The sequence below is a fragment of the Capra hircus genome, chromosome 10 (assembly GCF_001704415.2).
Source record: "Capra hircus breed San Clemente chromosome 10, ASM170441v1, whole genome shotgun sequence".
Taxonomy (NCBI): Eukaryota; Metazoa; Chordata; class Mammalia; order Artiodactyla; family Bovidae; genus Capra; species Capra hircus.
Window position 1 is genome coordinate 62776060 of NC_030817.1, and position 24529 is coordinate 62800588.

General features: G+C 35.3%; 1 protein-coding gene across 1 annotated transcript in view; it reads left to right on the forward strand.

Moving 5' to 3' along the window:
- Positions 1-24529, forward strand: part of MDGA2 (MAM domain containing glycosylphosphatidylinositol anchor 2) — a 928200-nt gene that overhangs the window by 547348 nt on the left and 356323 nt on the right. Inside the window, exon 4 of the mRNA XM_018054380.1 lies at positions 23270-23466. Coding sequence (XP_017909869.1) covers positions 23270-23466 — 197 coding nt within the window. The remainder of the gene's footprint in view (positions 1-23269; positions 23467-24529) is intronic.

The window sequence follows — 24529 nt, forward strand, 5'->3', positions numbered from 1 at the left end:
GTCAGCCTGGGGGCTTTGACCTGGTAGAGATGCTTCTGAATGCTTTTTATTTATGAAAGGAAATAATTGCTCCAGAAATGGCCTGGGATTCAGACAGCCAAATGTGCATTTTCTTTGTTAAAGCGGAAAATGACACCATTTCATTTACTTTGAAACACCATAGTAGTTTAGTTATGAATTTTAATACTATTTAATGCCTTTTAAAAAGTTTCTTTTAAGGAAAATGGAGCTATTCTGGACTAAGTTTTTTAGATTTCAGAGTCAGCACTTAATTCCCTCAACATGTGTTTTATAAGTCGTCCATTCCTTGAGATGCATTCGAAGGGAAATCTTTGTAACACTGTAGCCACAGAGCAGAATCAGTTATGATGAAATTTAATATATATATTTATAGTTAATCTGCTAAGCATCTCTATTAACCTTTGGCCTTAAACAGTTCACAAATAGAAAATTGGTAAAGAAATATATGCATATATATAATAAATTGGCATAAAGTTTTATATAGATGCTAAAAGTATTATACCACTTATCTAAAATGGATGTTGTCACTGATGAAATTATCTCCCTTTGAACAATGAGATATCACCTACTTTGCTTTGTGTCATGTGTCAATAAGAAACAATAGAGGAGAGTTCTAGAAAAGTAATACCATTTTTTCTATGAAATCTGACCTTTTCCCAGGCCAAGAATATAAGATTTCAGTTTAATATTTATTAATTTTTAGTTTTTTTATTCCAGTTACACAAAAGGATTTCCAAATTATTTCAATGAAAGCAATATATATGTTTATATATTGATATTGATATATCTTATTATTTTTATTTGTCCTAGTATATGAATTAGAAGTATTTGTAACATTCATTGGGCTTCCCTGTTCACTCAGATGGTAAAGACTCTGCCTGCAATGTAGGAGATCGAATCGTGTTCCATCCCTGGATCAGGAAGACCCACTGGAGAAGACAATGGCTACCCACCTCAGTATTCTTTCCTGGAGAATTACATGAACAGAGGTCTAGTGGGCTACAGTCCATGGGGTCACAAAGAGTCAGACACGACTAAGTGACTTACACTTTCACTTTTTTCCATAACATTCATTAAGCTTCTGGCTTAATGACATTATTTCCATAACATTATTAAAGAAAACTGTCAACCTTTTTTAATACTATTTCTTATTGCTGCTGCCATTTTCCCTCTTCCATTCTCCTTTTGGTTAACTGAGAATTTAGTAATTAAACCAGGAAGCAATTTATTATTGTATCTAAAAGCTTGGATTGGAGGCCAGAGAAAAGTGCTGGGTCCTATCAGTAAAGGATATGGACATTTTGTTTCTTCAGAAGTCTCTTGTGTTTATGGATAAATGCTAGGATGGGTTCTGGGTGATGGCCAATATAGATAAATGAAGTCAGGATCATGAACTATTATTCTATTTATCTATTGATCTTCCCAAACCAGGGACCAAACCCAGATCTCACGCATTGCAGGTGGATTCCTTACCATCTGAGCCACAGGGTCCCCAATATAGATAAATGAAGTCAGAATAATTGAACTATTATTCTATTTATCTACCATTTGATATTTATTTAATAATACCTTGTATTTCTTTGCCTGACTGGAACAGCATGAATGTGGAAAAGGGGAGAGGGAGATTCTGTAACAATATACTTAATTTTTTCAATTTCTGGGTGATTAATATTTTATGAAAATCATCATTCAAAAGTCCTAAAGTTTTATTCGTATATTTTACTAATACTTCATTTCCTTGTCAACAATATTTGGAAATTCTTAGCAAAAATTGTTGATTTCTGATAAATATGAATCTTTTTCTTAGTATTTGAAGGTTATTAGAGCCAGAAAAATATTTTTTTAAATTGTAGATGCATTTTGATTGCAGTGTACAAATATCTTTGGGTATTTTTCAGAGCAAAGAATGGCAGAAAATATTCTGCAAAGGAACCAGTTGTTAAAGTTGTCATATATTATTGTTGGTCATATTGTTGAACTCATAAACTGAATTTCAATTTCAGTGTGCTCAGCGTGCTTACTTTGAAATATTCAAATTAAGCAAAGTAGCTTTTAAGTTGTTTCTTGTCACCCTACTATGTCTATTTGGAAAGGAAATTTTAATGCCCAGGAAAGACTGATTGAATAAATAAATACCATGAGTTAATTAGTTAAATTTCCTTCAATGTGCATTCAAAAGAGCCAAAATTAGACCAATTAGTTTTATAACTAATGAGACAATAAAAAAACTAGTGTTTCAGTCTTTAAGTCAGTGTCATGTGACTTATATTTACAAACATCAGTCAGGTATAATTGTTGCTAAGGTTCAACAGATGAGATACTTTAGGTCAATCATTTCCCAAAGGGAAACTGTTCTGAGGAACATAAGCCTTTCATTAAGTTAGTGCCTCAAAGGCAAAATTTCTTCCATTAGCTTTATTAACATCTTATTACTTTGCTGAAAAATTTCTGCTCCTTAAGTTTAATGTATAGATATAATTTAAGTTGCATTAACTTGAGTTTCTAGCAGTGCCTTAGAACTGAACTTGGTTGATAGCTTAATATCAGACTATAAAAATCAGCACACATTTATTAAATTTACCTCCTTTTCTATAACTCGGTTTATGCTATTTAGTTGCATTTGATTCTGAATGATGTAATTTATGTTATTTTTTAAAATACTTTTTAGTATAGTTATAGTTAACATTTAGTATGGAGACATCCCACCCAGCTTACTAATTTATCAATCATTTTGATTGATAGCCTCTAATTCTGCTGAAACAGTATGTCTGACCAAAGTCAATTATTTGATTCCTCATAGTCAAAAATCTTAGATTCTTCTATCATTCTCAATAGCAGAACACTAGTCCCTAACTTCCTTTCCTTCTATGTTTTGGCAAATAAAGAAATGGCATGAGGCATTGTAAATTCACCCCAATGCTGATTCCATCTCTGTGATGCTTATGATATTCTTGCTAAAATTCTCATTATTTTGATGGAGATTGCTGTATCTCTTTTGTGGAAGTGGCAAAGGTTGCTATTTGGCTATTAAAATTATCAGAAATCCTATAAAAGAAAAACAAACTGAAATGGTAGAGAAGGGGAGACAATTGTCAAAGATGTAGACCTAAACCCATAGCATCCTGACAAGTTACCTATTCACATGTGAGCATGTGTGCATGCATGCTAAGTCACTTCAGTCGCCCAACTCTTTGCGACCCCCTAGGCTACAGCCTGTGAGGCTCCTCTGTCTGTGGGATTCTCCAGGCAAGAGAACTGGAATGGGTTGTCATGCCCTCCTCCAGGGAGCTGTGAATTTTGTGTAATTAAAATATACACTAAAATAGTCAGTCATGTTGGAAATGCAATTAAATTATTTGCTTGGGACAGTATAGAAGCAGCAGTACACCCATCATTCTGAAACCACTCTACAAAGATTCTCAGATTTTACAAGATTTTTAATATGAAATGAAACAGTTGTGTTTAAAGTAAAATGCCATTCTGGTCACCTGTATCACTCATTTGTTAAGGAAATCTAAATCTTTTTGTAGGATTGGCCATCCCAAGTATTTCCAGTAACTCCCTGGATGCTTGCATGTATGATTCAAAGATGTTTTAGCCTCTTTAAATCTGATGTCCCAGAAGGAAAGACTGACTTAATCAGACCACCTCCTATAGCTTGGAAATTGCTCAGTTCTGCTACTCTTGCCTCCTTTCTGTTCCTTTGGCCTCTTCTATTTGTCTCTTGTGAGAAGGTTGCTCACTGATACTGATTTTCTCTTCCCGGTTAATCTCCAGTACCCTTTTCCTTCTCTACTCAATCAGAAAGTTCTTTCTGCTTTTCACGATCAGCTGGTTCAGTGGTGCTTCCCTCAGCAGAGCTTACATTAAGAGAAGATATAGAAGCAGAGAGAGGTTAAGTAAGTTGCCTTAAATTGGAGTATTAGTAAAGACTAGAGCAGAGATCTGGGAGATTACCTGTTCTCTGTGTAAGCAGCAAGTTAAATTAATTCCTATTCACCTTTAATTAGAATTAGTTTCATTCTGTTACTTTTTAAACAGGTATCAACTTCAGTAATAAAGGTGGGTGGATTCTCACAAGTGGAGCTTGTCAGTAGTGACTGCGCAGAGTCTACATTTGGCAGTATTGCTAATTTCCTCCGATTTTCAGAGAGCTAAATCCAGACCATTAGGAGACGGCAGCTGAAAGCAGAATCCTATATGCTGGATACTTGGCTAGACTGCCTGATATATTCTAGCTGACACGAATTGTCTTGTCTACCTGTGTGGAGTCCCTGTTGATTAGTTTTTAAATTAATAATTAGAATGAGGAGCATTTGGTAATCAGTAGGAGGTGCGAAGCCAGTTATTTTCTTTGTACCATCAGGCCAGCACTGGAGTCGTAAACACTCTTTATCTCAGGTGAGGTTTTTGCTGAGCTGATTCATGTTTGCCCTTTTTTTCAGAAATAATAAGCTGCTTCCACTTTTGTTCTTTCAGACTTTTTAGTCTTCACCTAGGATTCCTCTGGGTTGTGTCTCATTTTGAGGTATTTTTATTTTACTCTAAAGACCCATTCTTACATAATGTGTTATCAAAGATACTTTTCCCAATACCAGAAAGTTGCTAAAGCATGTATTTTGGATGAATAACCAGGGTTGTTAAAAGCAGGAAGATGCATGTTGTATTTCCTGGAGAAAATAGAAAAGGTAATTAATTGCATAGAAATATATATTTTTTGGAATGATGAAATAAGTAGTATATATGTATTCACTATTAAACCTTTTAAAATTTCTAAGAATGAATTAAAGTAATGGATTAAAGCAGTAAACAGGGCTTACTTACAAAGCTGAAGAAATCAAAATGTAGAGCAGGTGTATTTTGACCTACAAAAATTGAACTATCTTGGTAATCAGCCACTGATGCTATTCTTAGGTATGAAATAAAGTAGGAAGTAGGACAAAAAATGTATGTCTTTATCTTGCTTATCATTAATTGAGTGAAGTTTAAGAAAAAAAGGTTTATTAGAAGTTCAAAAAGCTCTTTTGTCAGGACTCTTAGCTGCAAGAGTAACAGAACACTTTGCCTTGAGTCTCTTTGTATCTGTTTTGGCAGAGAACATGAAGGCTGAGATCAACTTCATTCAGTTCAGTTCAGTCGCTCAATCGTGTCCAACTCGATGCAGCCCCATGGACTGCAGCACACCAGGCTTCCCTGTCCATCATTAAATCCTGGGGTGTCAAAATCATGTCCAGTAAGTTGGTGATGCCATCCAACCATCTCATCCTCTGTAGTCCCCTTCTCCTCCCGCCTTCAATCATTCCCAGCATCAGGGTCTTTACAAATGAGTCAGTTCTTTGCATCAGGTGGCCAAAGTATTGGAGTTTCTGCTTCAGCATCAGTCCTTCCAAAGAATATTCAGGACTGATTTCCTTTAGGATGGACCGATTGGAACTCCTTGCAGTCCAAGGGACTCTCAAGAATCTTGTCCAACACCACAGTTCAGAGCATCAATTATTCAGCACTCATCTTTCTTCATAGTCCATCTCTCACATACATACATGACTACTGGAAAAGCCATAGCTTTGACTAGACAGACCTTTATTGACAAAGTAATGTCTCTGCTTTTTAATATGCTGTCTAGGTTGTCATAACTTTTCTTCCAAGGAACAAGCATCTTTTAATTTCATGGTGCAATTACCATCTGCAGTGATTTTGGAGCCCCCCAAAATCAAGAATACTAGAGATACCAAGGGACATCTAATGCAAAGATGGGCACAATAAAGGACAGAAATGGTATGGACCTAACAGAAGCAGAATTTATTAAGAAGAGATGGCAGGAATACACAGAAAAACTGAACAAAAAAGATCTTCATGACCAAGATAATCACAATGGTTTGATCACTCATCTAGAGCCAGACATCCTGGAATGTGAAGTCAAGTGGGCCTTAGGAAGCATCACTATGAATAAAACTAGTGGAAGTGATGGAATTCCAGTTAAGCTATTTCAAATCCTAAAAGACGAGGTAATGAAAGGGCTGCACTCAATATGCCAACAAATTTGGGAAACTCAACAGTGGCCACAGGACTGGGAAAGTTCAGTTTTCATTGCAATCCCAAAGAAAGACAATGCCAAAGAATGTTCAAACTACCACATAATTGCATTCATCTCACACTCTAGCAAAGTAATGCTCAAAATTATCCAAGCCGGGCTTCAACAGTACGTGAACCATGAACTTCCAGATGTTCAAGTTGGATTTAGAAAAGGCAGAGGAACCAGAGATGAAATTGCCAACATCTATTGGATCATCAAAAAAGTGAGAGAGTTCCAGAAAAGCATCTTACTTCTGCTTTATTGGCTATGCCAAAGCCATTGACTGTGTGGATCACAACAAACAGTGGAAAATTCTTAAAGAGATGGAAATATCAAACCACCTGATCTGCCTCCTGAGATATCTTTATGCAGTCAAGAAGCAACAGTTAGAACTGAACATAGAACAACAGACTGGTTCCAAATCCGGAAAGGAGTACTTCAAGGCTGTATATTGTTACCCTGCTCATTTAATTTCTGTGCAGAGTATGTCATGAGAAGTGCTGGACTGGATGAAGCACAAGCTGGAATCAAGATTACCAGGAGAAATATCAATAACCTCAGATAGGCAGATGCCACCACACTTATGGCAGAAAGAGAAGAAGTAAAGAGCCTCTTGGTGAAAGTGAAAGAGGAGAGTGAAAAAGTTGGCTTAAAACTCAACATTCAGAAAACTAAAATCATGGCATCCGGTCCCATCACTTCATGGCAAAGAGATGATCAGTTTAGAAGTTGCCCAGTACCTCTTGCAAGGTGAACTGCTAGACCCTCCATGTCAGCATCTGAGACTCCCCATTTCTGTTTTATAAACATCTGAGATTGGGACCTAGGGATGGAGGCCAAGGAATTCTTTGTTGAGAGTGCTTCATTGAACACTCTAAGGTGGATTAAGATGGTAATGCTTCCTCCAGCCAAATGAGAGGAATTTTAAGAGCTTCACCTTAAAATTCTGCAGACTTTTTCATTTTCAAAAGACAGAGCTGCATAGTTCTTAACCTTCTCCTTCAGTCATTGTGTCTACAGTCCTGAAGGAGCTTAGCCCCTTTGGCTAGTTAGAGTAGGAGGGAGGAGTCAAACAACAAATGTTGGCCAAGGGAAAAACAGGAGCTAAGTAAACACCCCGCACTCTCCATTTGTTGCTCTCAGACTTTCAAGATATCAAGCTTAATTTAATATACAGCTGGAGGCAATGGAGAAAGTCTTAATTGGAAAGTTCACAGGTCTTCATTTTAAGTTATTGAATTGGACATTTTAATTATAAAAATGGGACTGTTCTTGTGACTGACTACAGGGAACTCAGAAAGCTGTGAAACATGTCCCCCAGTTTTATCCAATAGCAGGAAAAGAAGTAGCCTATCTAATGACAAGTGGCAGAAGGAATAAGGTTGATTTACTGCTATTCAGTAACCACCACATGTAAGGAGGAAACTTCGACTCTGGCAGATTGAAACTGGATGAATGAATGAATGAACTTAAATGTTGTAGACTTGCTTTCAGGCTTCAGAATGAAGTTTAGAAAACAATCAGGGACACATAAGGATAAATCACATGAGTGGCACACACCTAATCCCTCCACCAACCAGTGAGGTCTGGAAAACCACTTTTTCAGGCAAGGTGCACAGCATTTCCCAAAGTGCCCTGCTGCGGCTCCTATCAAACACTGGCTTCTGCCACTAGCACAGTTCTCCCTGCTCCCCAGGAAACTCAGTATTGTTGCTGCCACCTCCACCACATGCTATGAGAATAGATCTTCTCTTTGCATCAACAGCGCCTGATTCAAAGTTTATGGTGGATGTATCCAATTGTGTTTGCAGTAATACCATGGGTTATCGTATAGCCATTTGAACACAATTGCTCCATTTCTATTAACACCACTCTGGCCCCTTAGACAGGCATATGAACAGGTCTCCTCACATTCACTGTTGCCACTTGCCATTCAATATCTTCTTGCGATTGCAGCTTGAGCAACTTTATTAAGTCAAATTTGCTTGCAGAACACCTTCATTAAACACTTCAAAGTCTTTCCACTGCCTAATATGGTATATGACCTGGTTCCGCTGAGCTCTGCCTGACTTTCAAGCTTCACCCCAGGTTTCCTTCCATTTCTCTGCTTTTGCTTCAGTCATGCCACTTTTATCTCGGTTTCTGGAATCCACAAAGCTTCTGCCCATTTCAGGAGCTCTGAATACTCCACACTTCATCTGAAATTCTCAACCAGCCCTTATCAATTCCTCCTGTGATGCTAGACTGCTGTGTTCCCTTTTTACAGGTTCTCATAGCATCCTATACCTTCCTCCTAGCCCTTATCATAATTATAATTCAGAATTTTTACTAATCACTTGTTTTGGTAATTACTTAGTGCTTTAGACTTCCTTTCTTTTTCTCCCTCCCTTCCTCCTTTCTCTCTCTTTTTTCTTTCCTTCCTTCCTTTCCTATTGAAAACATAGTACCTAGACTAGTGCCTGGAAAATGAGAGGAGGAATATGGTGAATGCTTATGAAAAATAAATGTTGTCATAATATATATGATATAAGCAAGAAATATATTTAAAATGTATGCAATCTGATTTTTGGACTGAGAGATATATGCCCAAATTATACTTTCATCTAGATTATGTTTTTTTTTTTAACATCCTTCCTTATTCTTTTTCCACATTTTTCTATTATTTTGATAGATAGCAGATAAAAACAAAAAAAATGTGTTTAAAGAAACAATTCATAATATCTCACCAATGTTCATTATTACTTGAATATAAATATATATATATTTTTTACCAAAATGTACACAGTTTTTACTTGGATACACTGTCCCTTTTATCTACGTTGAATAATTTGAGACATTTTTTTCATTGATATTGCTTATAAACATATATCTCTGGGAACAAGAATGCTATCTACTCTCTTTACCTTCTAGTTAATTTATGCAATGTATATGGTTGTATGGTCATACAGAAGGTCCTTTTATGAAGTTTATGCTACAGAGTTCACTAAATTACAATAAAAATTTAATTTACTATTGATATGTATATTTTCAAATTCAATTCTTTAAATAACTAAGTAATGGAGAAAACAGAAGAGTTATAAAGTGCTATAGATTATGATTTTGTTTTCTGTGGATATTAGGCTTATATTAGGAATAATGATTTTGTTAGCCCATATAACATACCTTGCTGAAAAGTACGCTTGGAACACAAAGTCATATTTATTAACCAGAGATATTTTCTTATTTTCATAAAATTAAATAAGTCACTTCAGATTAAGAATGATGAACAAAGGAGAGAATTATAGATGAATTTTTATGGCAGAGATAGAAAAAAATTAAGTAAAATTTAGCACATTAACTAGCCAGTAGAATTATAAGTGCAATAAATATTATCAAAAAAAGGTCTATTCAAGGAGTACAAAAATTTTCCCACTATGTGAAAAGGTATACACCCATTACTAATAGGTTTTTTAAAAGCATTTAATACAATTTTGCAGCCATCTTAACTTTAAAACAAATCTCTAAATAAATTAGAAGTAGAAAGAAAAAAAAAAAAACTACTTAAACCAAGACTATTCAATTTAGAAATCTTAAATGACAAAAACAGAAAACTAAAATAATTTCAGGTAAAATTAGGATCCAGTGTGGATGCTTGTTTGCAGTCTTATTTTTTGTATTTTCTTAGATTTCTAGTAAACATTCTAAGAAAGGAAAATAAAATTATTGATGAAATTATTTAAAAAATTAAATTTTGCTGATACATTATAAAATAACCTTTTAAAAAATATAAGTGTATTTACTATACATGTATATATTTATATAGAATATATATATATTGCATATATATATATATAAGATCAAAAGATGGGAATCTTTATGAGAGTAAAGACTTCATGTGCAATCAAGGAGAAAATGAGGCAGACTTTACTTTATGTTACCAACCAAAGCTATATAAGAAAAAATAATCATACTTCATTATATTTATATGTATATAGACAATTAAGTTGCTTCCATATCCTGGCTGTTGTAAATAATGGAGCACATGTATCTTTTCACATTAGTATTTCCCTTTTCTTTGGATGTATACTGAGGAGTGGAATGAGTGGAACTGCTGGACAACATGGTAACTATTTTTAGTTTTTTGAGGACCATTCTTACTGTTTTCCACAGTAAATAGCACCAATTTATATTCCCATCTACAGTGTGTAAGGGTTCCTTTTTCTCCAAATGTTGATTGATCCTCATCAACATTTATTTGTGATTTTTTTGATGATAGCCATTCTGACAGATGTGAGGTGGTATCTCATTGTGGTTTTGATTTCTATTTCCCTGACAGCCTATTGGCCATCTGCATACCTTCTTGTGAAAAATGTCTATTCAGCTTCTTCTGCTGATCTTTTAACTGGGTTGTTTGATTTTTTTATATTGAGTTATGTGAGCTGTTTGGGTATCTTGGATATTAACCCCTCACTGGACATAGCATTTGTAAATATTTTCTCCCATTCAGTAGGTTGTCTTTTTGTGTTGGTAATAATTTCCTTTGCTGGCAAAAGCTTTTAAATTTAATTAGTCCCCATTTAAACAGTTGGCTGCATTTAAAAATTACAGAATGTATAATGTATTCTAACCAGTGTGAGTAGATATGAACAAAATTTGAAAGAAGGAATCTAAATCTTACCGATAGCTTCTCTCATAAATATCCCATGTTTAGAATTTGGCTATAAATACTCATTGTGTCTGTTTCCTTTTATAGATTGTTAGATAAAATTAGTCATTGTTCAAAAATCACTATACAGATAAACATATGAAACATTTCTTGTTTTCAGTATTTTTACAGAATTTTAGATAAATTTCTCATTTATCTAAAAGATGGTGCTTTTGTATTTGTATCTGCAGAGTGTACTACAAACTATTGACATAAAAGCTTTGTTTATAATAAAGTGCTTAGTTCTTGGTTATTGATATATCTAACAATGATTTAATTAGTTTTTTATAACTTCAAAGCAACTTATTTTTATTCAAGTTAGTCTGTCAGCATTATCTATTGTTATGTACATCCATCCTGTGGTTATAATAGTAACATACATTTTTGCCCATAAAGTGAAAAAGTAATATACTTGATTAGCTTTAGTGCCTACAAGTTTATTGTATGGTTATTTTCCTTAAGAAAACACATCTGGATTTCTTTTGCATAAGATTTTTTGAACTTCCCAGAGGGAAAGGCAATATCCAATACAGTATTTAGTGTGTCTTTGCCATCTGGGTCTTCAGATTCATTTGGTTTAATTCAAAGATTAAAGACAGAAAAATTGGACCAAATGGTGGAATAAACCCCTGTGGAAAACAGGCTTCTGCTGTGATTATTCTTGAGATTAATTGCTTCTTTAACTTGTAACTACACCCATGACTTCAGTTGCCGTTAATAACTGATTAACCATAAGCACATAGATTAATTGTGCCAGTGCATACTGGGAGATGAGAGTTAACTCCTCATGTCACTAGGGTATCTCAGTTTAAGTGGAGAATAGACTAAACAAATGCTTCCACAACTTAGTTACCTTTATCTCAAACAAGGATATCTAATGTATATAAGAATTAATTTTGGATTTTTTAAGGTAAGCTATCTTGAATATATATAAAGATAGGGAAGGATTAGAAATAATTCCAAGTTTTCTAGCATAAAGGACTGAAAGCTTGAATGAAGACATCTAAAAACCGACATACTACTGATAAAGGAAATCTTAAATAATGTTGAGATGTAAAAATTCATATCATAATTATACCGTAGAAATGGTCATTATTTATTAAGACAGCTAATTCAAGCATCTACCATTTTCCTAGAACTCCCCATCATTTTTCCTTGCAAACTACTGACTCTTCCCTGCTTGTGTTTAAATATATGTCTCTCGACTTATAAAAAAACAAAACTGAAAACAAAGCAAGACTTGTGATTGCATGTTGTCTTCTAGTTACTTCCCAAACTCTTCCTTGTCATAGCCAAGTTACCTGAAATAATTATATACATTAGATATTTCATGTTTTTTATCTGTCTTTCAAAGGGCTTCTGTGGTGGCTCAGATGGTAAAGAATCAACCTGCAATGTGGGAGACCTGGGTTCAATCCCTAGGTTGGGAAGATGCCCTGGAGAAGGGAATGGCTACCCACTCTAGCATCCTGGCCTGGAGAATTCCATGGACAGAGCAGCCTGCTGGGCTACAGTCCATGGGGTTGCAAAGAGTCGAACCTGAGCGACTTTAACTTTCACTTTTCTTTCACTTTCAAAGATACAGAAAGATGACTGCTGGTCCCACAACTCCACTGGCACAGCTCTGATGAAGCTCACCAGCAGTATATCTCTTGCCAATTTTAAAATCCCTTTCCAGTTCTGTTCTCACCTTGATTTTGTTTTACCATTTATTCCGTTCTCCAATCCCTGAAAGGGCATTTTAAAATACTTTTAAAGTCTATTTTCTATCCCAGTGATTTGTTTTGTCTCCACCTCTCTCATCACTTTTTCCCGTCTTTTTCAGATATCTCCCTTATTTCATTTACTTATTTAATTATTTCGCCTCCACTAGCTGTGGACCAGAGCCCAGAGCTCTCTTCTTTGTCCTTTCCTCTTTTCATTCTGCACACTTCTTCAGTTGTTTCACTGCCACACACAGAATATTGGTGTCTCCTGTCCAACATCTGTAGCCCACACTTCTCATTCTGGTCTAGTTTAAAACATTATGATTAAGAGAGCGATAGGTACTTGACATTGAGCATGATCTAAGCAGAAATAGCTCCTTTCTCTAATCACGTCTTCCTTCACTCCATCCTCTGGGAAGATAGGGTTATCGTTACATTTCCTATTTCAGTTAATACACTGTCTGCTGCCAAGCCAGGTCCTTCCTAAATTCTCACCTTTTCTTCAGCCATATATCCTACCAGTTACCCAGTACAGTTCATGTAAGCTTCTAAGCTTAAGAATGGTAGTTTTCATCATTTTATATATATGTGTGTATATATACACACATATATATACAATGACAAATTAAAGCCATATATATACATTTATATGTGTGTGTTAGTTCATGTAACTAATATATTCATGTAAGTCACATATATACGTAACTTATATGTAAGTTCATGTAAGCTTAGAAGCTTTCATGAACTGCACTGGGTAACTGGTAATGTATGTATATAAATGGCTTTAATTTGTCAGTTGCTGGCATATTTAATCAATCAAAGTAAAAGTTTCCAGAAAATTATTTCAATTAGAAAGGGACAGGTAGCATTTGTTAGAAAGAAAAATGAATTTTCCTTAGGCTTCTCATTATAGTACATATGTATAGCAGTGTTGAAAGTTGACATTGAGCATATAGTTAAAGATTTATTTCATGTTAATTTATTAGATCATTATTGAGTACTTTTATCCCTTATGTCAGTTCTAGGAATAAAACAAGATTAAGGTATAGATCTTATGCACATTGGGCTATGTTTTATAGAAAACTATATTGTTTGTTATTTAAAAACATATAAAATATTCATGCATCAAATATTGCATTCAATGGTTTATTTGATAAATATGAAGAGTTTGACTTCCATTAAATTATATAAAATCTATCTCTTGGTTTCAAAAATAATTTGCATTTGTTGATGAATATCATCTCTAGATTTTTGAATTTTACCTACTTAGCCTATAAAACTGAAAGAAATTTAAAGAGAAGAAATAAATGCCAGTAAAATATCATCAATAATGTAAGATCGCCCAGCGTGGTTTGGTAAGAGTATCTAAGCCACTAGTGTGTTTGATGATGAGTAAATGTAGAAAGTTATCTTACGGTGAAACAATATAGCAGGTACTCTCTATATCCTGGGAGTGCTGGAAGATCGTGATCTCAGGTGAATCCCTCTCATGAAACTACCTCAGTTGGAAACAGCTGCCTAACCCAAGTTCAAGCCTTATCCCTACCAGGCCTAATCTAGTGACTGATTGTTATCCTTTGTAGGACAACTCTGAAAGACCATCTCAACTCTGGAGCTCCTCTGGATCACATGGAGACTTTGTAGTGATGTATCACAGTTTAACTCCCCTCACTACCTAATGCTATCTTCCCCCCTTTTTTTCTTTTCTGCACATAATCACAAAAATTGATCCTGAGAGCACTACCCTGTAAATTTCCTGAAAGCATATCTTCATCAGAGAATCATATTTTCAAGGAATAATTCTAGACAGTCTGAGGAAGTAGTGTATAAAATAAAATGTTAGATCACTCATCAGCCCACTAACCAACTGGCAGTGAGGATCCCACTGCTGGTGGTAGGTAGACCATGGATAGCCTTGGAATGCTATAGAGGTGAGATTGTTAAAACCTTCACAGATGGTGAACAAGGACGGGTGGGTGCCAATGGAAGGTAATGCTCTGTGAATTCAATATCTTTGGCTTTTGAGGAATTCAATGGAAAGTAATAAGTACAATATAATCCATTTCTGCTGAGTTCTATTTATACAGTGAAGAGAAAGAATAAAAGACTGGGTGTGATTAATCATGAGTTGAAGGTGATATGTGAGGATAAGAAAGTCTCTTTACAGAATATAAAGAAAGTCTTATCTTCTTTAGCCAGAGGTTATAAAAGCTGATAATAAGGCTTAGAACTTATTTAAAGTATAGCAGAGTTCCAGAGAAGTGTGAATCCTCAGCCTCAGCAAATCGCCCAAGCCAGTATCTGAACCCCAGCTGGGAATAAGTAGGACCCTGACTTGGACAGGTGGGCTGTATCTGGGTTTATGATCTCAAAAATGTTGAAAACCTAGATTTTCTTAAACATTGTGGACCTAAGTGTACCCTTTCTTCCAATTGGAGGGTATAACTTCCATCCCACTTAAAGATGTTGCAGAATCTTCTTCCTTTTGTGGTAATATATACACTTCTTGGGGTCTACCCTCACCTTCATTTCTTACCAGCAAATTAGTATGTAGGGTCAACAGATGACATGGGCTGGTGTGGAAATGCTTGGTTTCCAAGGGAGAGGAGGAGTCTATGCTATTCTTCAAATGAGCTGCTGACCCTACCCAATATTTTCTAGTAAGAACCAAGAGAGTACACAGGGAGTAGGATCCTGAGGCTGCTGTACCACGTGGGGCTGACAGTAAGACAGACTAAGAGTACAGATGGAGAATAAGATCAAGTGGAGAGAAAAAATAAGAGTCTACTGATGTAGGAGCATTCTCCCATATAAGATGCAGACCCTAGCCAGGGTAGCAGGAGATGGTTGCTGCTGTTCGGATGGTGTTTGGAAGCTTGGGGAAAGCAGTGAGCCCCACAAAAAGAAGAATATGTGCCACAAACGCTGTGTATATAGAATCAAATGAGATCAAAAGACCCATATGTAAGCATGCTAGAGTGAATTTACCAGTTAGAACCTAAAAATGTTATCAACTCAGTATATTTTATGTAAAGGCTCAAAAGACACCACATTTATTAAATCTGTAGGAATGTGCTGATGACTGAGATGCAGGCATCACTGAGACTTAGGGGTGACTGTTCTTTGCAGACAAATGTTCATATTAGGATATGCTATTACAGAATTGGTATTCCTGATAACAATGGGATGCTGAGATTACACAATAATAGAGGGGAGGTGACAGTTCAAATGCATCCAGTGCACTAGACTCACAGAGAGCTCTCTGTGTATGTGTGTGTGTGTGTGTGTGTGTGTGTGTGTGTGTGTGTGTGTATGTGTGTGTGTATGTGCCCAGTTGCTTAATTGTGTTCAACTCTTTGCATGCCCTCCGTTGAACTTTCCAGGCAAGAATACTGGAGCTGGTTGCCATATCCTACTCCAAGGGATCTTCCTGACCCAGGGATCTAACTTGCATCTCTTAGTCTCCTGCATTGACAGGTGGATTCTTTACCACTAGCACATGTGGGGAGCCCACAGAGAGCTCTAGAGACGGTCAATAGAACATAGCATTCCTTGGGGCAAAATAAGTGGATAGTCAACAAGGGTATTGCCCCATATACACAGTTAAAACAAATGGATAATCAGGAGGCTGAATATGGTGATATAATAAAAAGTCAAGACTCCTTGTTCAGTTGTTGAACATGGTAATTTTCAGACCAGTGCCAGTCATGCATTGGGTTTTGTCATATCTACCAAGTGTTCAGTAATAAAATAGGGCAAGATATCAGTAGTCCATCATCATATGGAAGTGTTAAAACTAAGATGAGGCATGACCAGGGCCAGAGTGGCCAGGAGCACTGTACAAGCAAGTGCCCAGACCCCCATGGCAGCTATCAGTGTTTTGCCAGTTTCTCTCTCTAAAATCATAACGACCATATAGAGGGTCTCTTTTGAGATAATAATAGGGCAGAGAGGCTAAGTTTATTTCATAATGAGTCAGCTCAGTACATTTATGAAGGTTGGAAATTGGGTTGTTATTTCAGGAGAACCCCACTATGTGATGTCTTTGATAGACAGGTAATAACGGAAAATTATCTCAGTGGATAGAACTTTGACTTGGGCGGTGTACCTGGTCAGTCATTTTGAGTGAACAGGGGAGATACATTCAAGCATTTGGATGGACCTGTGGGTGTGCCATGAAGTATTGAACATTTGTATTGCATGTTAATGAGCACCAAAAATTATCTACCATAGAAGCAGCACAAAATAATGAAGTTGACAGAGTAATGCAGACAGTTGATGCCAACCAGTTTCTGTCATTGGCTGCCCATAGTTGGGACAACAGACTCATGAAAAGAATAGCTATAATGATAGGGAGAGAGAGGCTATGCATAAGTTTTAAATTTCAATAATCATTCATGAAGCTTGGCCTGTCTAATGTCACTGCTGCTGCTGTTAAGTCACATCAGTTGTGTCCGACTCTTTGCAACCCCATGGACTGTAGCCTACCAGGCTCCTCCATCCATGGGATTTCCCAGCAAGAGCACTGGAGTCGGCTGCCATTGCCTCCTCCTCTAATGTCACTACTGAATATCTAATCGGACAATAGACACCACTTCTTCATGATAAAGCATTATCCATCAAGAATGCCAACCAGTAGATTATATTAGAATGATTTTTTTTACCCTAAAAATAACAGTGTATCATTTTGATTGAATTTGATGCGTACTCTGAGTATGAACTTTTCTGCTGACCCTAGCCATCATCAGTCCTATCGAAAGCCTTTTAGGATGTTTTATTCTTAATATATGATTCTTCCTAAACACCCATGGGACCAGAAGCAAATTTTATAGCAGTTAAGATGTAGCAGTGGGAACATTGCTGTGGGAATCTCTAGTCATATCATATTCAATACCACCTAAAAAATTAACTTACTAGAGTTATAGAATAGTCTTTGGAGGAGGCATCTAAGTCTTGGAGAGATAATATCCAGTAAGGAATGGGTGCCATCTTCCAAGATGCAGTATACATCCTAAATCAATGACCGTCACTATATGATGCTTTTATTTCCATTTCTTTCTTTCTTGTTTTGGGGGTAGGGGTTGTTGGTGGAATACATAGGTTCCAGAATTAAGTAGAGACCCTACTTACTACCATCACGTTCCGTGATCCTCTAGGGGCATATATGTTTCCCTCCCCACAATGCTGGTTTCTGCTAGTTTAGATGTTCTTGTTCTCAGAAAGGGAAAATGCTTTTCTTAAATGACACTGCAAGAGTCCCATTAATCTTCAAGAGTTGGCTGCTGTTACTTTAGGCTTCCTGTGTCAAGAAATAGCAGATGTGAGGAATCACCATCCTGGAAGGAGTAACTGGCCCATATGGTCAGCTTGAAGATAAGATTGTTGTTATACAAGAAGGCAGTAAGAATATATTTCTTACCCAGTTGATCCACTGAGCCATTTCTTGCTATTCTGTCGTCCAGTTTTGGTGGTAAACAGACAAATACATCACTAACGGCTTGAGAAGAGCATGCTTACCAGAGGCTCAACATCCCCTGTGACAAAGATCTAGTAGTCTCACTAGATAAACTACTTATATCAAAAGATGTACCAGCCCAGGATGAGAGCAATATAGAATGGCAATAGTAAGAGATGATGACTATCATCCTACCATGGTTCCTTTTAAAAAGATTCACCAGGAAAGGTGACTATCGAGAATCCTGGAATAGCATTTCTCAGATAGAGTGACTTTTCATATCTGGCAGGTAGATCTGGGTGGATGCTGAAGTGCACCCCCAGATCCTTTCCTCAGGGCTGAAGCACTTATTCCGACAGCCACTAAAACTTTTAACATTGATGACTGTCAGCTAACTCCTCTAGGAATTATCCCAAGCCAGACAGAACTGCCCCTTCCAAAGTTGAGGAGAACAGGGCACTAGCAGGACTGGTTGATGAGGGAAAGGGCTGAAGTATAAAGGTTTAGCTTCCTTGTCTTAAGGCAGTGGGAGGACCTCAGGGCTCCAGATCGCCTCTAGAGCTACTGTGAAACTTAGATGCAACTGCTGTATTGTTCCACTGTCCTTCTTAACCAGTCTACTTCATTCACTCCCCCACGAGTGTTGAAGACAATTTCCATTTTCTGAACACATATCTCTGTCTTAGGGTTTCTCTTCCAAGAAACCTGACCTAAAGCAAATACACACATTCAGTCTATATTCAGTAATATAAAGAATAGATATTAAACATATTTTTAAAGGATATATATTTCTATATCACTTAAACTATCATATATTTGTATATATATGATATATATCATATATATGTATATATGTATGTGTACATAAAGGTATAATCTTACTTAAAATATTTTTTTGGCCATGCCATTATTTGACTTGTCTAACAGAAATCTTGTTTTTGGCTTATTTGGTTTCCTTTTTTTTTTTTTTATTAAATTTTTATTTTTACTTTATTTTACTTTACAGTACTGTATTGGTTTTGCCATACATTGACATGAATCCACCACAGGTGTACATGCGATCCCAAACATGAACCCCCCCTCCCACCTCCCTCCCCACAACATCCCTCTGGGTCATCCCCGTGCACCAGCCCCAAGCATGCTGTATCCTGCATCAGACATAGACTGGCGATTCGATTCTTACATGATAGTATACATGTTTCAATGCCATTTTCCCAAATCATCCCACCCTCTCCCTCTCCCTCTGAGTCCAAAAGTCTGCTATACACATCTGTGTCTTTTTTGCTGTCTTGCATACAGGGTCGTCATTGCCATCTTTCTAAATTCCATATATATGTGTTAGTATACTGTATTGGTGTTTTTCTTTCTGGCTTACTTCACTCTGTATAATCGGCTCCAGTTTCATCCATCTCATCAGAACTGACTTGAATCGGTTTTCTTTGTTTACTACTTTCTCTATTACATCTTTTTTAGATTTTTAAAATAGTAATAAAAATAACAGACAGAAATGTCTTATACTGTACAGGAAGGTAACCCTGCGTATTTGTTTTTAAGTATAAAAAAATCATCCTGGAGTTTTCTGAAATAGAAATTCCTAAACATGGGTGAATCTAACAGGTAATTCTGCCAATATAGTGTTCTGTAAACCATTGTCATAGGATTGGATTCTCACCTGAAACTCATCCAAGTCAGGGAAGAGCATGTTTAAACGATTGTTCAGCTTTGGTCTATTCTGACTGCAATTATGGACACCAGTACCTAATGTGAAAAGAGCTAGGGATGCATCAATGAATGGAAGTTGAAAACTACAATACTATTAACTATTTTGAACCCAAAGAGCGTTATCATCATTACCCTGTTTCTCATTCAAATCTATTTTGTTCCAGAACTTTCCAGCTTCAGATTTTTTAACAATATAACACAGTTCATATCTCTAAAAAGAAACTGTAACTAATAGAAATTATGTTTTGAACAAGAGAAAATAAGTTGCTTACAATGGACTCACAGTACCTTTTTTTCAAGCCACTAAGATGGAATTCAGCTCATCAGTCTCCTGTAGGGTTTGATTTATATGTAAAAAGCCTAATCATCAAACAAGAGACCATTTGATGGAATTTAAAGACCTTTAAACATTTCATGGTAATGATGCTGTGATCCCTGAATACTCCAGCTTATTAAAACCAGGCATATATTCCTGTACAGCTAATAGAATGAATATAAACTGAAGGTTCCTACAGCTTTTCCAAAAAACCAGCAATTGTTCTCTAAATTTTCACTACCAAAATTAGAGGCCATTGAGGTAGCTGTGAAAAAGATCCTAATGTTGGAAAAATAAGAATATTGCAAAACTAAATATCTAAATAGGGCTATCAAGCAATTCTTATTGGAAAAAAGATTTTTAAAAACTGGGTAAATTTGGAATTTTGTTCTTTATTTTGATTTCTTAAGGAAGCACTTAGTTTTCCATTTTAGTTGCCTTTTTATTATTTTAACACATAATTATAAACTTTTGTGTGTATTTATTTTAGTTGAAGTATAATTGACATATGGCATTATATTTTTTGCAAGTATACAATATAATGATTCCAATTTGCATACATTGTAAAATGATTGCCACAATAATTCTGGTTACTGTCTGTCATCATACAAAGTAACGAATTTGTTCTCTTTATAATAAGAACTTTTATGATTTACGCTCTTAGAAAGTTTCAAACACGCAATACAATTGTTTTAAAGCTAATATATCCTTGATTTCTTTTTCTCTTAAGAACTTGGGATATGCTGTATCAGAGGTTGGTAATCCGTGCAGACTATGGCCCATGAGCCAAATCTGGCTGTGGCACGTGCATTTGTAAATGAAATTTTGTGGAACTCAGCAACCTTCATCTTTCATTCATTTACCTGTTGTCTTTGGATGCTTTCCCATTATAATGATAGAGTTTATCACAGTTGAGATAAAAACTGTGTGAACTACAAAGCACAAGATATTCATAAACTGTTTCCAGAAAATATAGGTTAAACCGTGTCATGGATACTGGAGAAGGAAATGGCAACCCACTCCAGTATTCCTGCCTGGAGAATCTCATGGACAGAGGAGCCTAGCAGGCCATGGTCCGTAGGGTCGCAGAGAGTCAGACACAACTGAAGTGACTAAGCACACACGTTGTGGATACCCCTTTTTTTAATTAATTTTTATTGGAGTATAGTTCCTTTACAATATTGTGTTAGCTTCTGCTGTATAACAAAGTAAATCACGCATATATCCCCTCATTTTTAGATTCCCTTCTCACAGAGCATCTAATAAAGTTCCCTGTGCTCTACAGTAGGTACTCATTAGTTATTTTATACATTATTAGTTATACTCATTGGCTATTTTATACATACTAATGCATATGTGTCAATTCCAGTCTCCCAGTTCATCCCACTCCCTCTTCCCCTTTTGCTGTCCGTACATTTGTTCTCTCCATGTGTGTGTTTATTTCTGCTTTGCAAATAGTTTATCTGTATCATTTTTCTAAACCACACGTATAGTGATATTATATGATATTTGTTTTTTTTCTTTCTGACTTACTTCACACAGTATGACATTCTCTGGGTACACCCATGTTGTTGTGAGTGGTATTATTTAATTCTTTCTAATGACTGAGTAATATTCCATTGTATATATATATAGCACATCTTCTTTATCCATTCCTCTGTTGATAGACATTTAGGTTGCCTCCACGTCCTGGCTATTGTAAATAGATCTGCAATGAACATTGGAGTGCATGTATTTAATATCTTTTTGAATTATGGTTTTTTCTAGGTATATGCCCAGGAATGGGTCATTTCATAGTTCTATTTTTGTTTCTTGAGGAAACTGTATACATTTCTCCACAGTGAGTGTTATCAATTTACATTCCCACCAAAAGTGTAGGAGGGTTCTTTTCTCTCCACACCCTCTCCAGAATTTATTGTTTGTAGATATTTTGATGATAGCCATTCTCACTGATGTGAGGTGATACTTTATTGTAGTTTTGATTTGTATTTCTCTAATAATTAGAGATGTTGAGAATCTTTTTGTGTGTTCATTGGCCATCTAGATGTCTTCTTTGGAGAAGTGTCTATTTTTTAGTAGATCTTCCCCTCATTTTTTGACTGAGTTGTTTATGTTTTTGATAATGAACTGCATGAGCTGTTTTTATATTTTGGAGATTAATCCTTTTTTGGTTGTTTTGTTTGCAAATATTTTCTCTAATTTGAGGGTTGTCTTTTTGTTTTGTCTATGGTTTCCTTTGCTGTGCAAAAGCTTTTAAGTTTAATTGCATCCCATTTGTTTACTTTTGTTTTTATTTTCTAGGAGATGGCTCAAATTTACATCAAGAGTGTCTGCCTCTATTTTTCTCTAAGAGTTTTACAGGATCTAGCCTTACATTTAGATCTTTAATCCATTTTGAGTTTATTTTTGTGTATGATATTAAGGAGTGTTCTAATTTCATTCTTTTAATAGCTATCTCGTTTTCCCAGCATCATTTATTGAAGAGAATGTGTTTTATCCATTGTATATTCTTGCCATTTGTTGTCATAGATTAGGTCACCATAGGTGTGTGGGGTTATCTTTGGGCTTTCTATCTTGTTCCATTGATCTGTATTTCTGTTTTTATGAAAATTCCATACTGTTTTGATTGCTGTAGCTTTGTAGTATAGTCTGAAATCAAGAAGTCTAATTCTTGTGAATTCTTTCTTTAGGATGTATGTAAAACAGCAAAATTTAGTTCCAATATTCAGTAATAGAAATATTAATGCATTTTAATAGTACCTTCTGCTAGTACATTTTAAATCAGCCAATGTGGAATATAAAATCTGAGATGAAGGAAAATTTAATCTGGCACAAGGTCATATTTTCTTACTACAAAGGTTATAATAATTTATAAACATAAATTATTTTATTTTTTAAATATATGTTATGAATAATTGGAAAAGGAAGTATGATAAAGTTAAGAGTCAACTGAGATGCTTGGAAATTTTTTCTATGACTATAATTCATTGGCTAACCTCCTGAATTTTCTGATCTCTATCTTGGAACTCTGTTTTATATGGCTGTTGACAATGTATTAGAAATATGTAGTCATTTGTACTATTTCAGCAAATAGAGATCTTAAGAAGCAACTATTCTTTCTTGTTACTTTCTATCACTGAAAATTTCTCTGCAAATGAGCTCAATGAGCTCAACGAAAAAGAGTCTAGTTAAACGTAATACATTCAATTAAGAAAATTAATCTTTGGTTAAGTTTTATATGTTCAGTAATTTAAAGCCATATAACTCATAACACTATTTTTATGTTTTCTAGATTTGGATGATCCAGTAGTAACTGTTCATCAAAGTATAGGTGAAGCTAAAGAACAGTTTTATTATGAGAGAACAGTGTTTCTCCGGTGTGTTGCCAATTCCAATCCACCTGTGCGGTACAGCTGGAGACGTGGCCAGGAGGTATTACTACAAGGATCTGATAAAGGCGTTGAGATTTATGAACCCTTCTTTACCCAGGTAGGAACTGATGTAATAGTATTTCCACCCCACTGCTGGATATTTTCCTAACTCTGGCAGCATTGCAATACTTCAAATACTTTTCTGTTTGAAAAGATAGTTGTTGTTTTTTTTTTAAGCAATATATATTTAGTTGAAAGATCAGAGGACTCAAATAATGGAAAACAATTTGTTTGTTTGTCATGTAGTAGCTACATGCATCAAGTTACTTCTTGAGAACAAGTTAAATGTATATGTGCTAAATTTTTCCTTGTCCATAGGTTTGGCTGGATTTCATGCTAAAGTCCATAATTATACATTTGCTGTCTGCTTTATTTTCTTTTTTTGTGAGAAATAGTTATTAAAATATTCTGATTTCCACGTTTGTAATGGTAAATTCATTTTAAGAAAATGAAGAAATGTATTTGAAATATGTTTGGTTTTGGTTTAAAGGGGAAAAAAATCTATCAAATTTTCTTTGTTCTTTTTCGATGTTGGCTTAGTTTAAGAATAGAATCACAATTATATAAAAGTTAATATATCTTGGTCATCAAAAACTTATTTAATAAAAAGAACATTTAAATTAATTTTATATACTGTGCATGTAATATGGAACATTCTTTTGTAATGCATTTTTTAAAATTTTATTGAAGTGTAGTTGATTGAATTAATGCTTCTTGAGGAGACATGGAAGTTGTGAGAATATTTGAATGCTGTAATTATAAAGATATTTTGACATTTACAAAAGAACACAAACCTAACTAACAAAGAAAATATTTTAAATTTAAAAAAATGTACTTGGAAAAATTTTCAAAATAATTGTGACTATTATTTTTTTAATTATATAGGTAACAAAATAAACAAGAATCTGACTACACTGTTAAAGTTTGAAGCATCCAATGTCCATAAGGAGAGAAACATATAACTAAATTTAAAATACTATAAATATTCTAACTTCAGAATGTTAAAGATTTTTACATTTCACATCCCAGCCCTCCAATAATATAAGATTGTCCTGAGATTATAAATTCCCCATCATCCCATTTTTATTAAATACAGCATTAAATACATATTGCAGTTCATT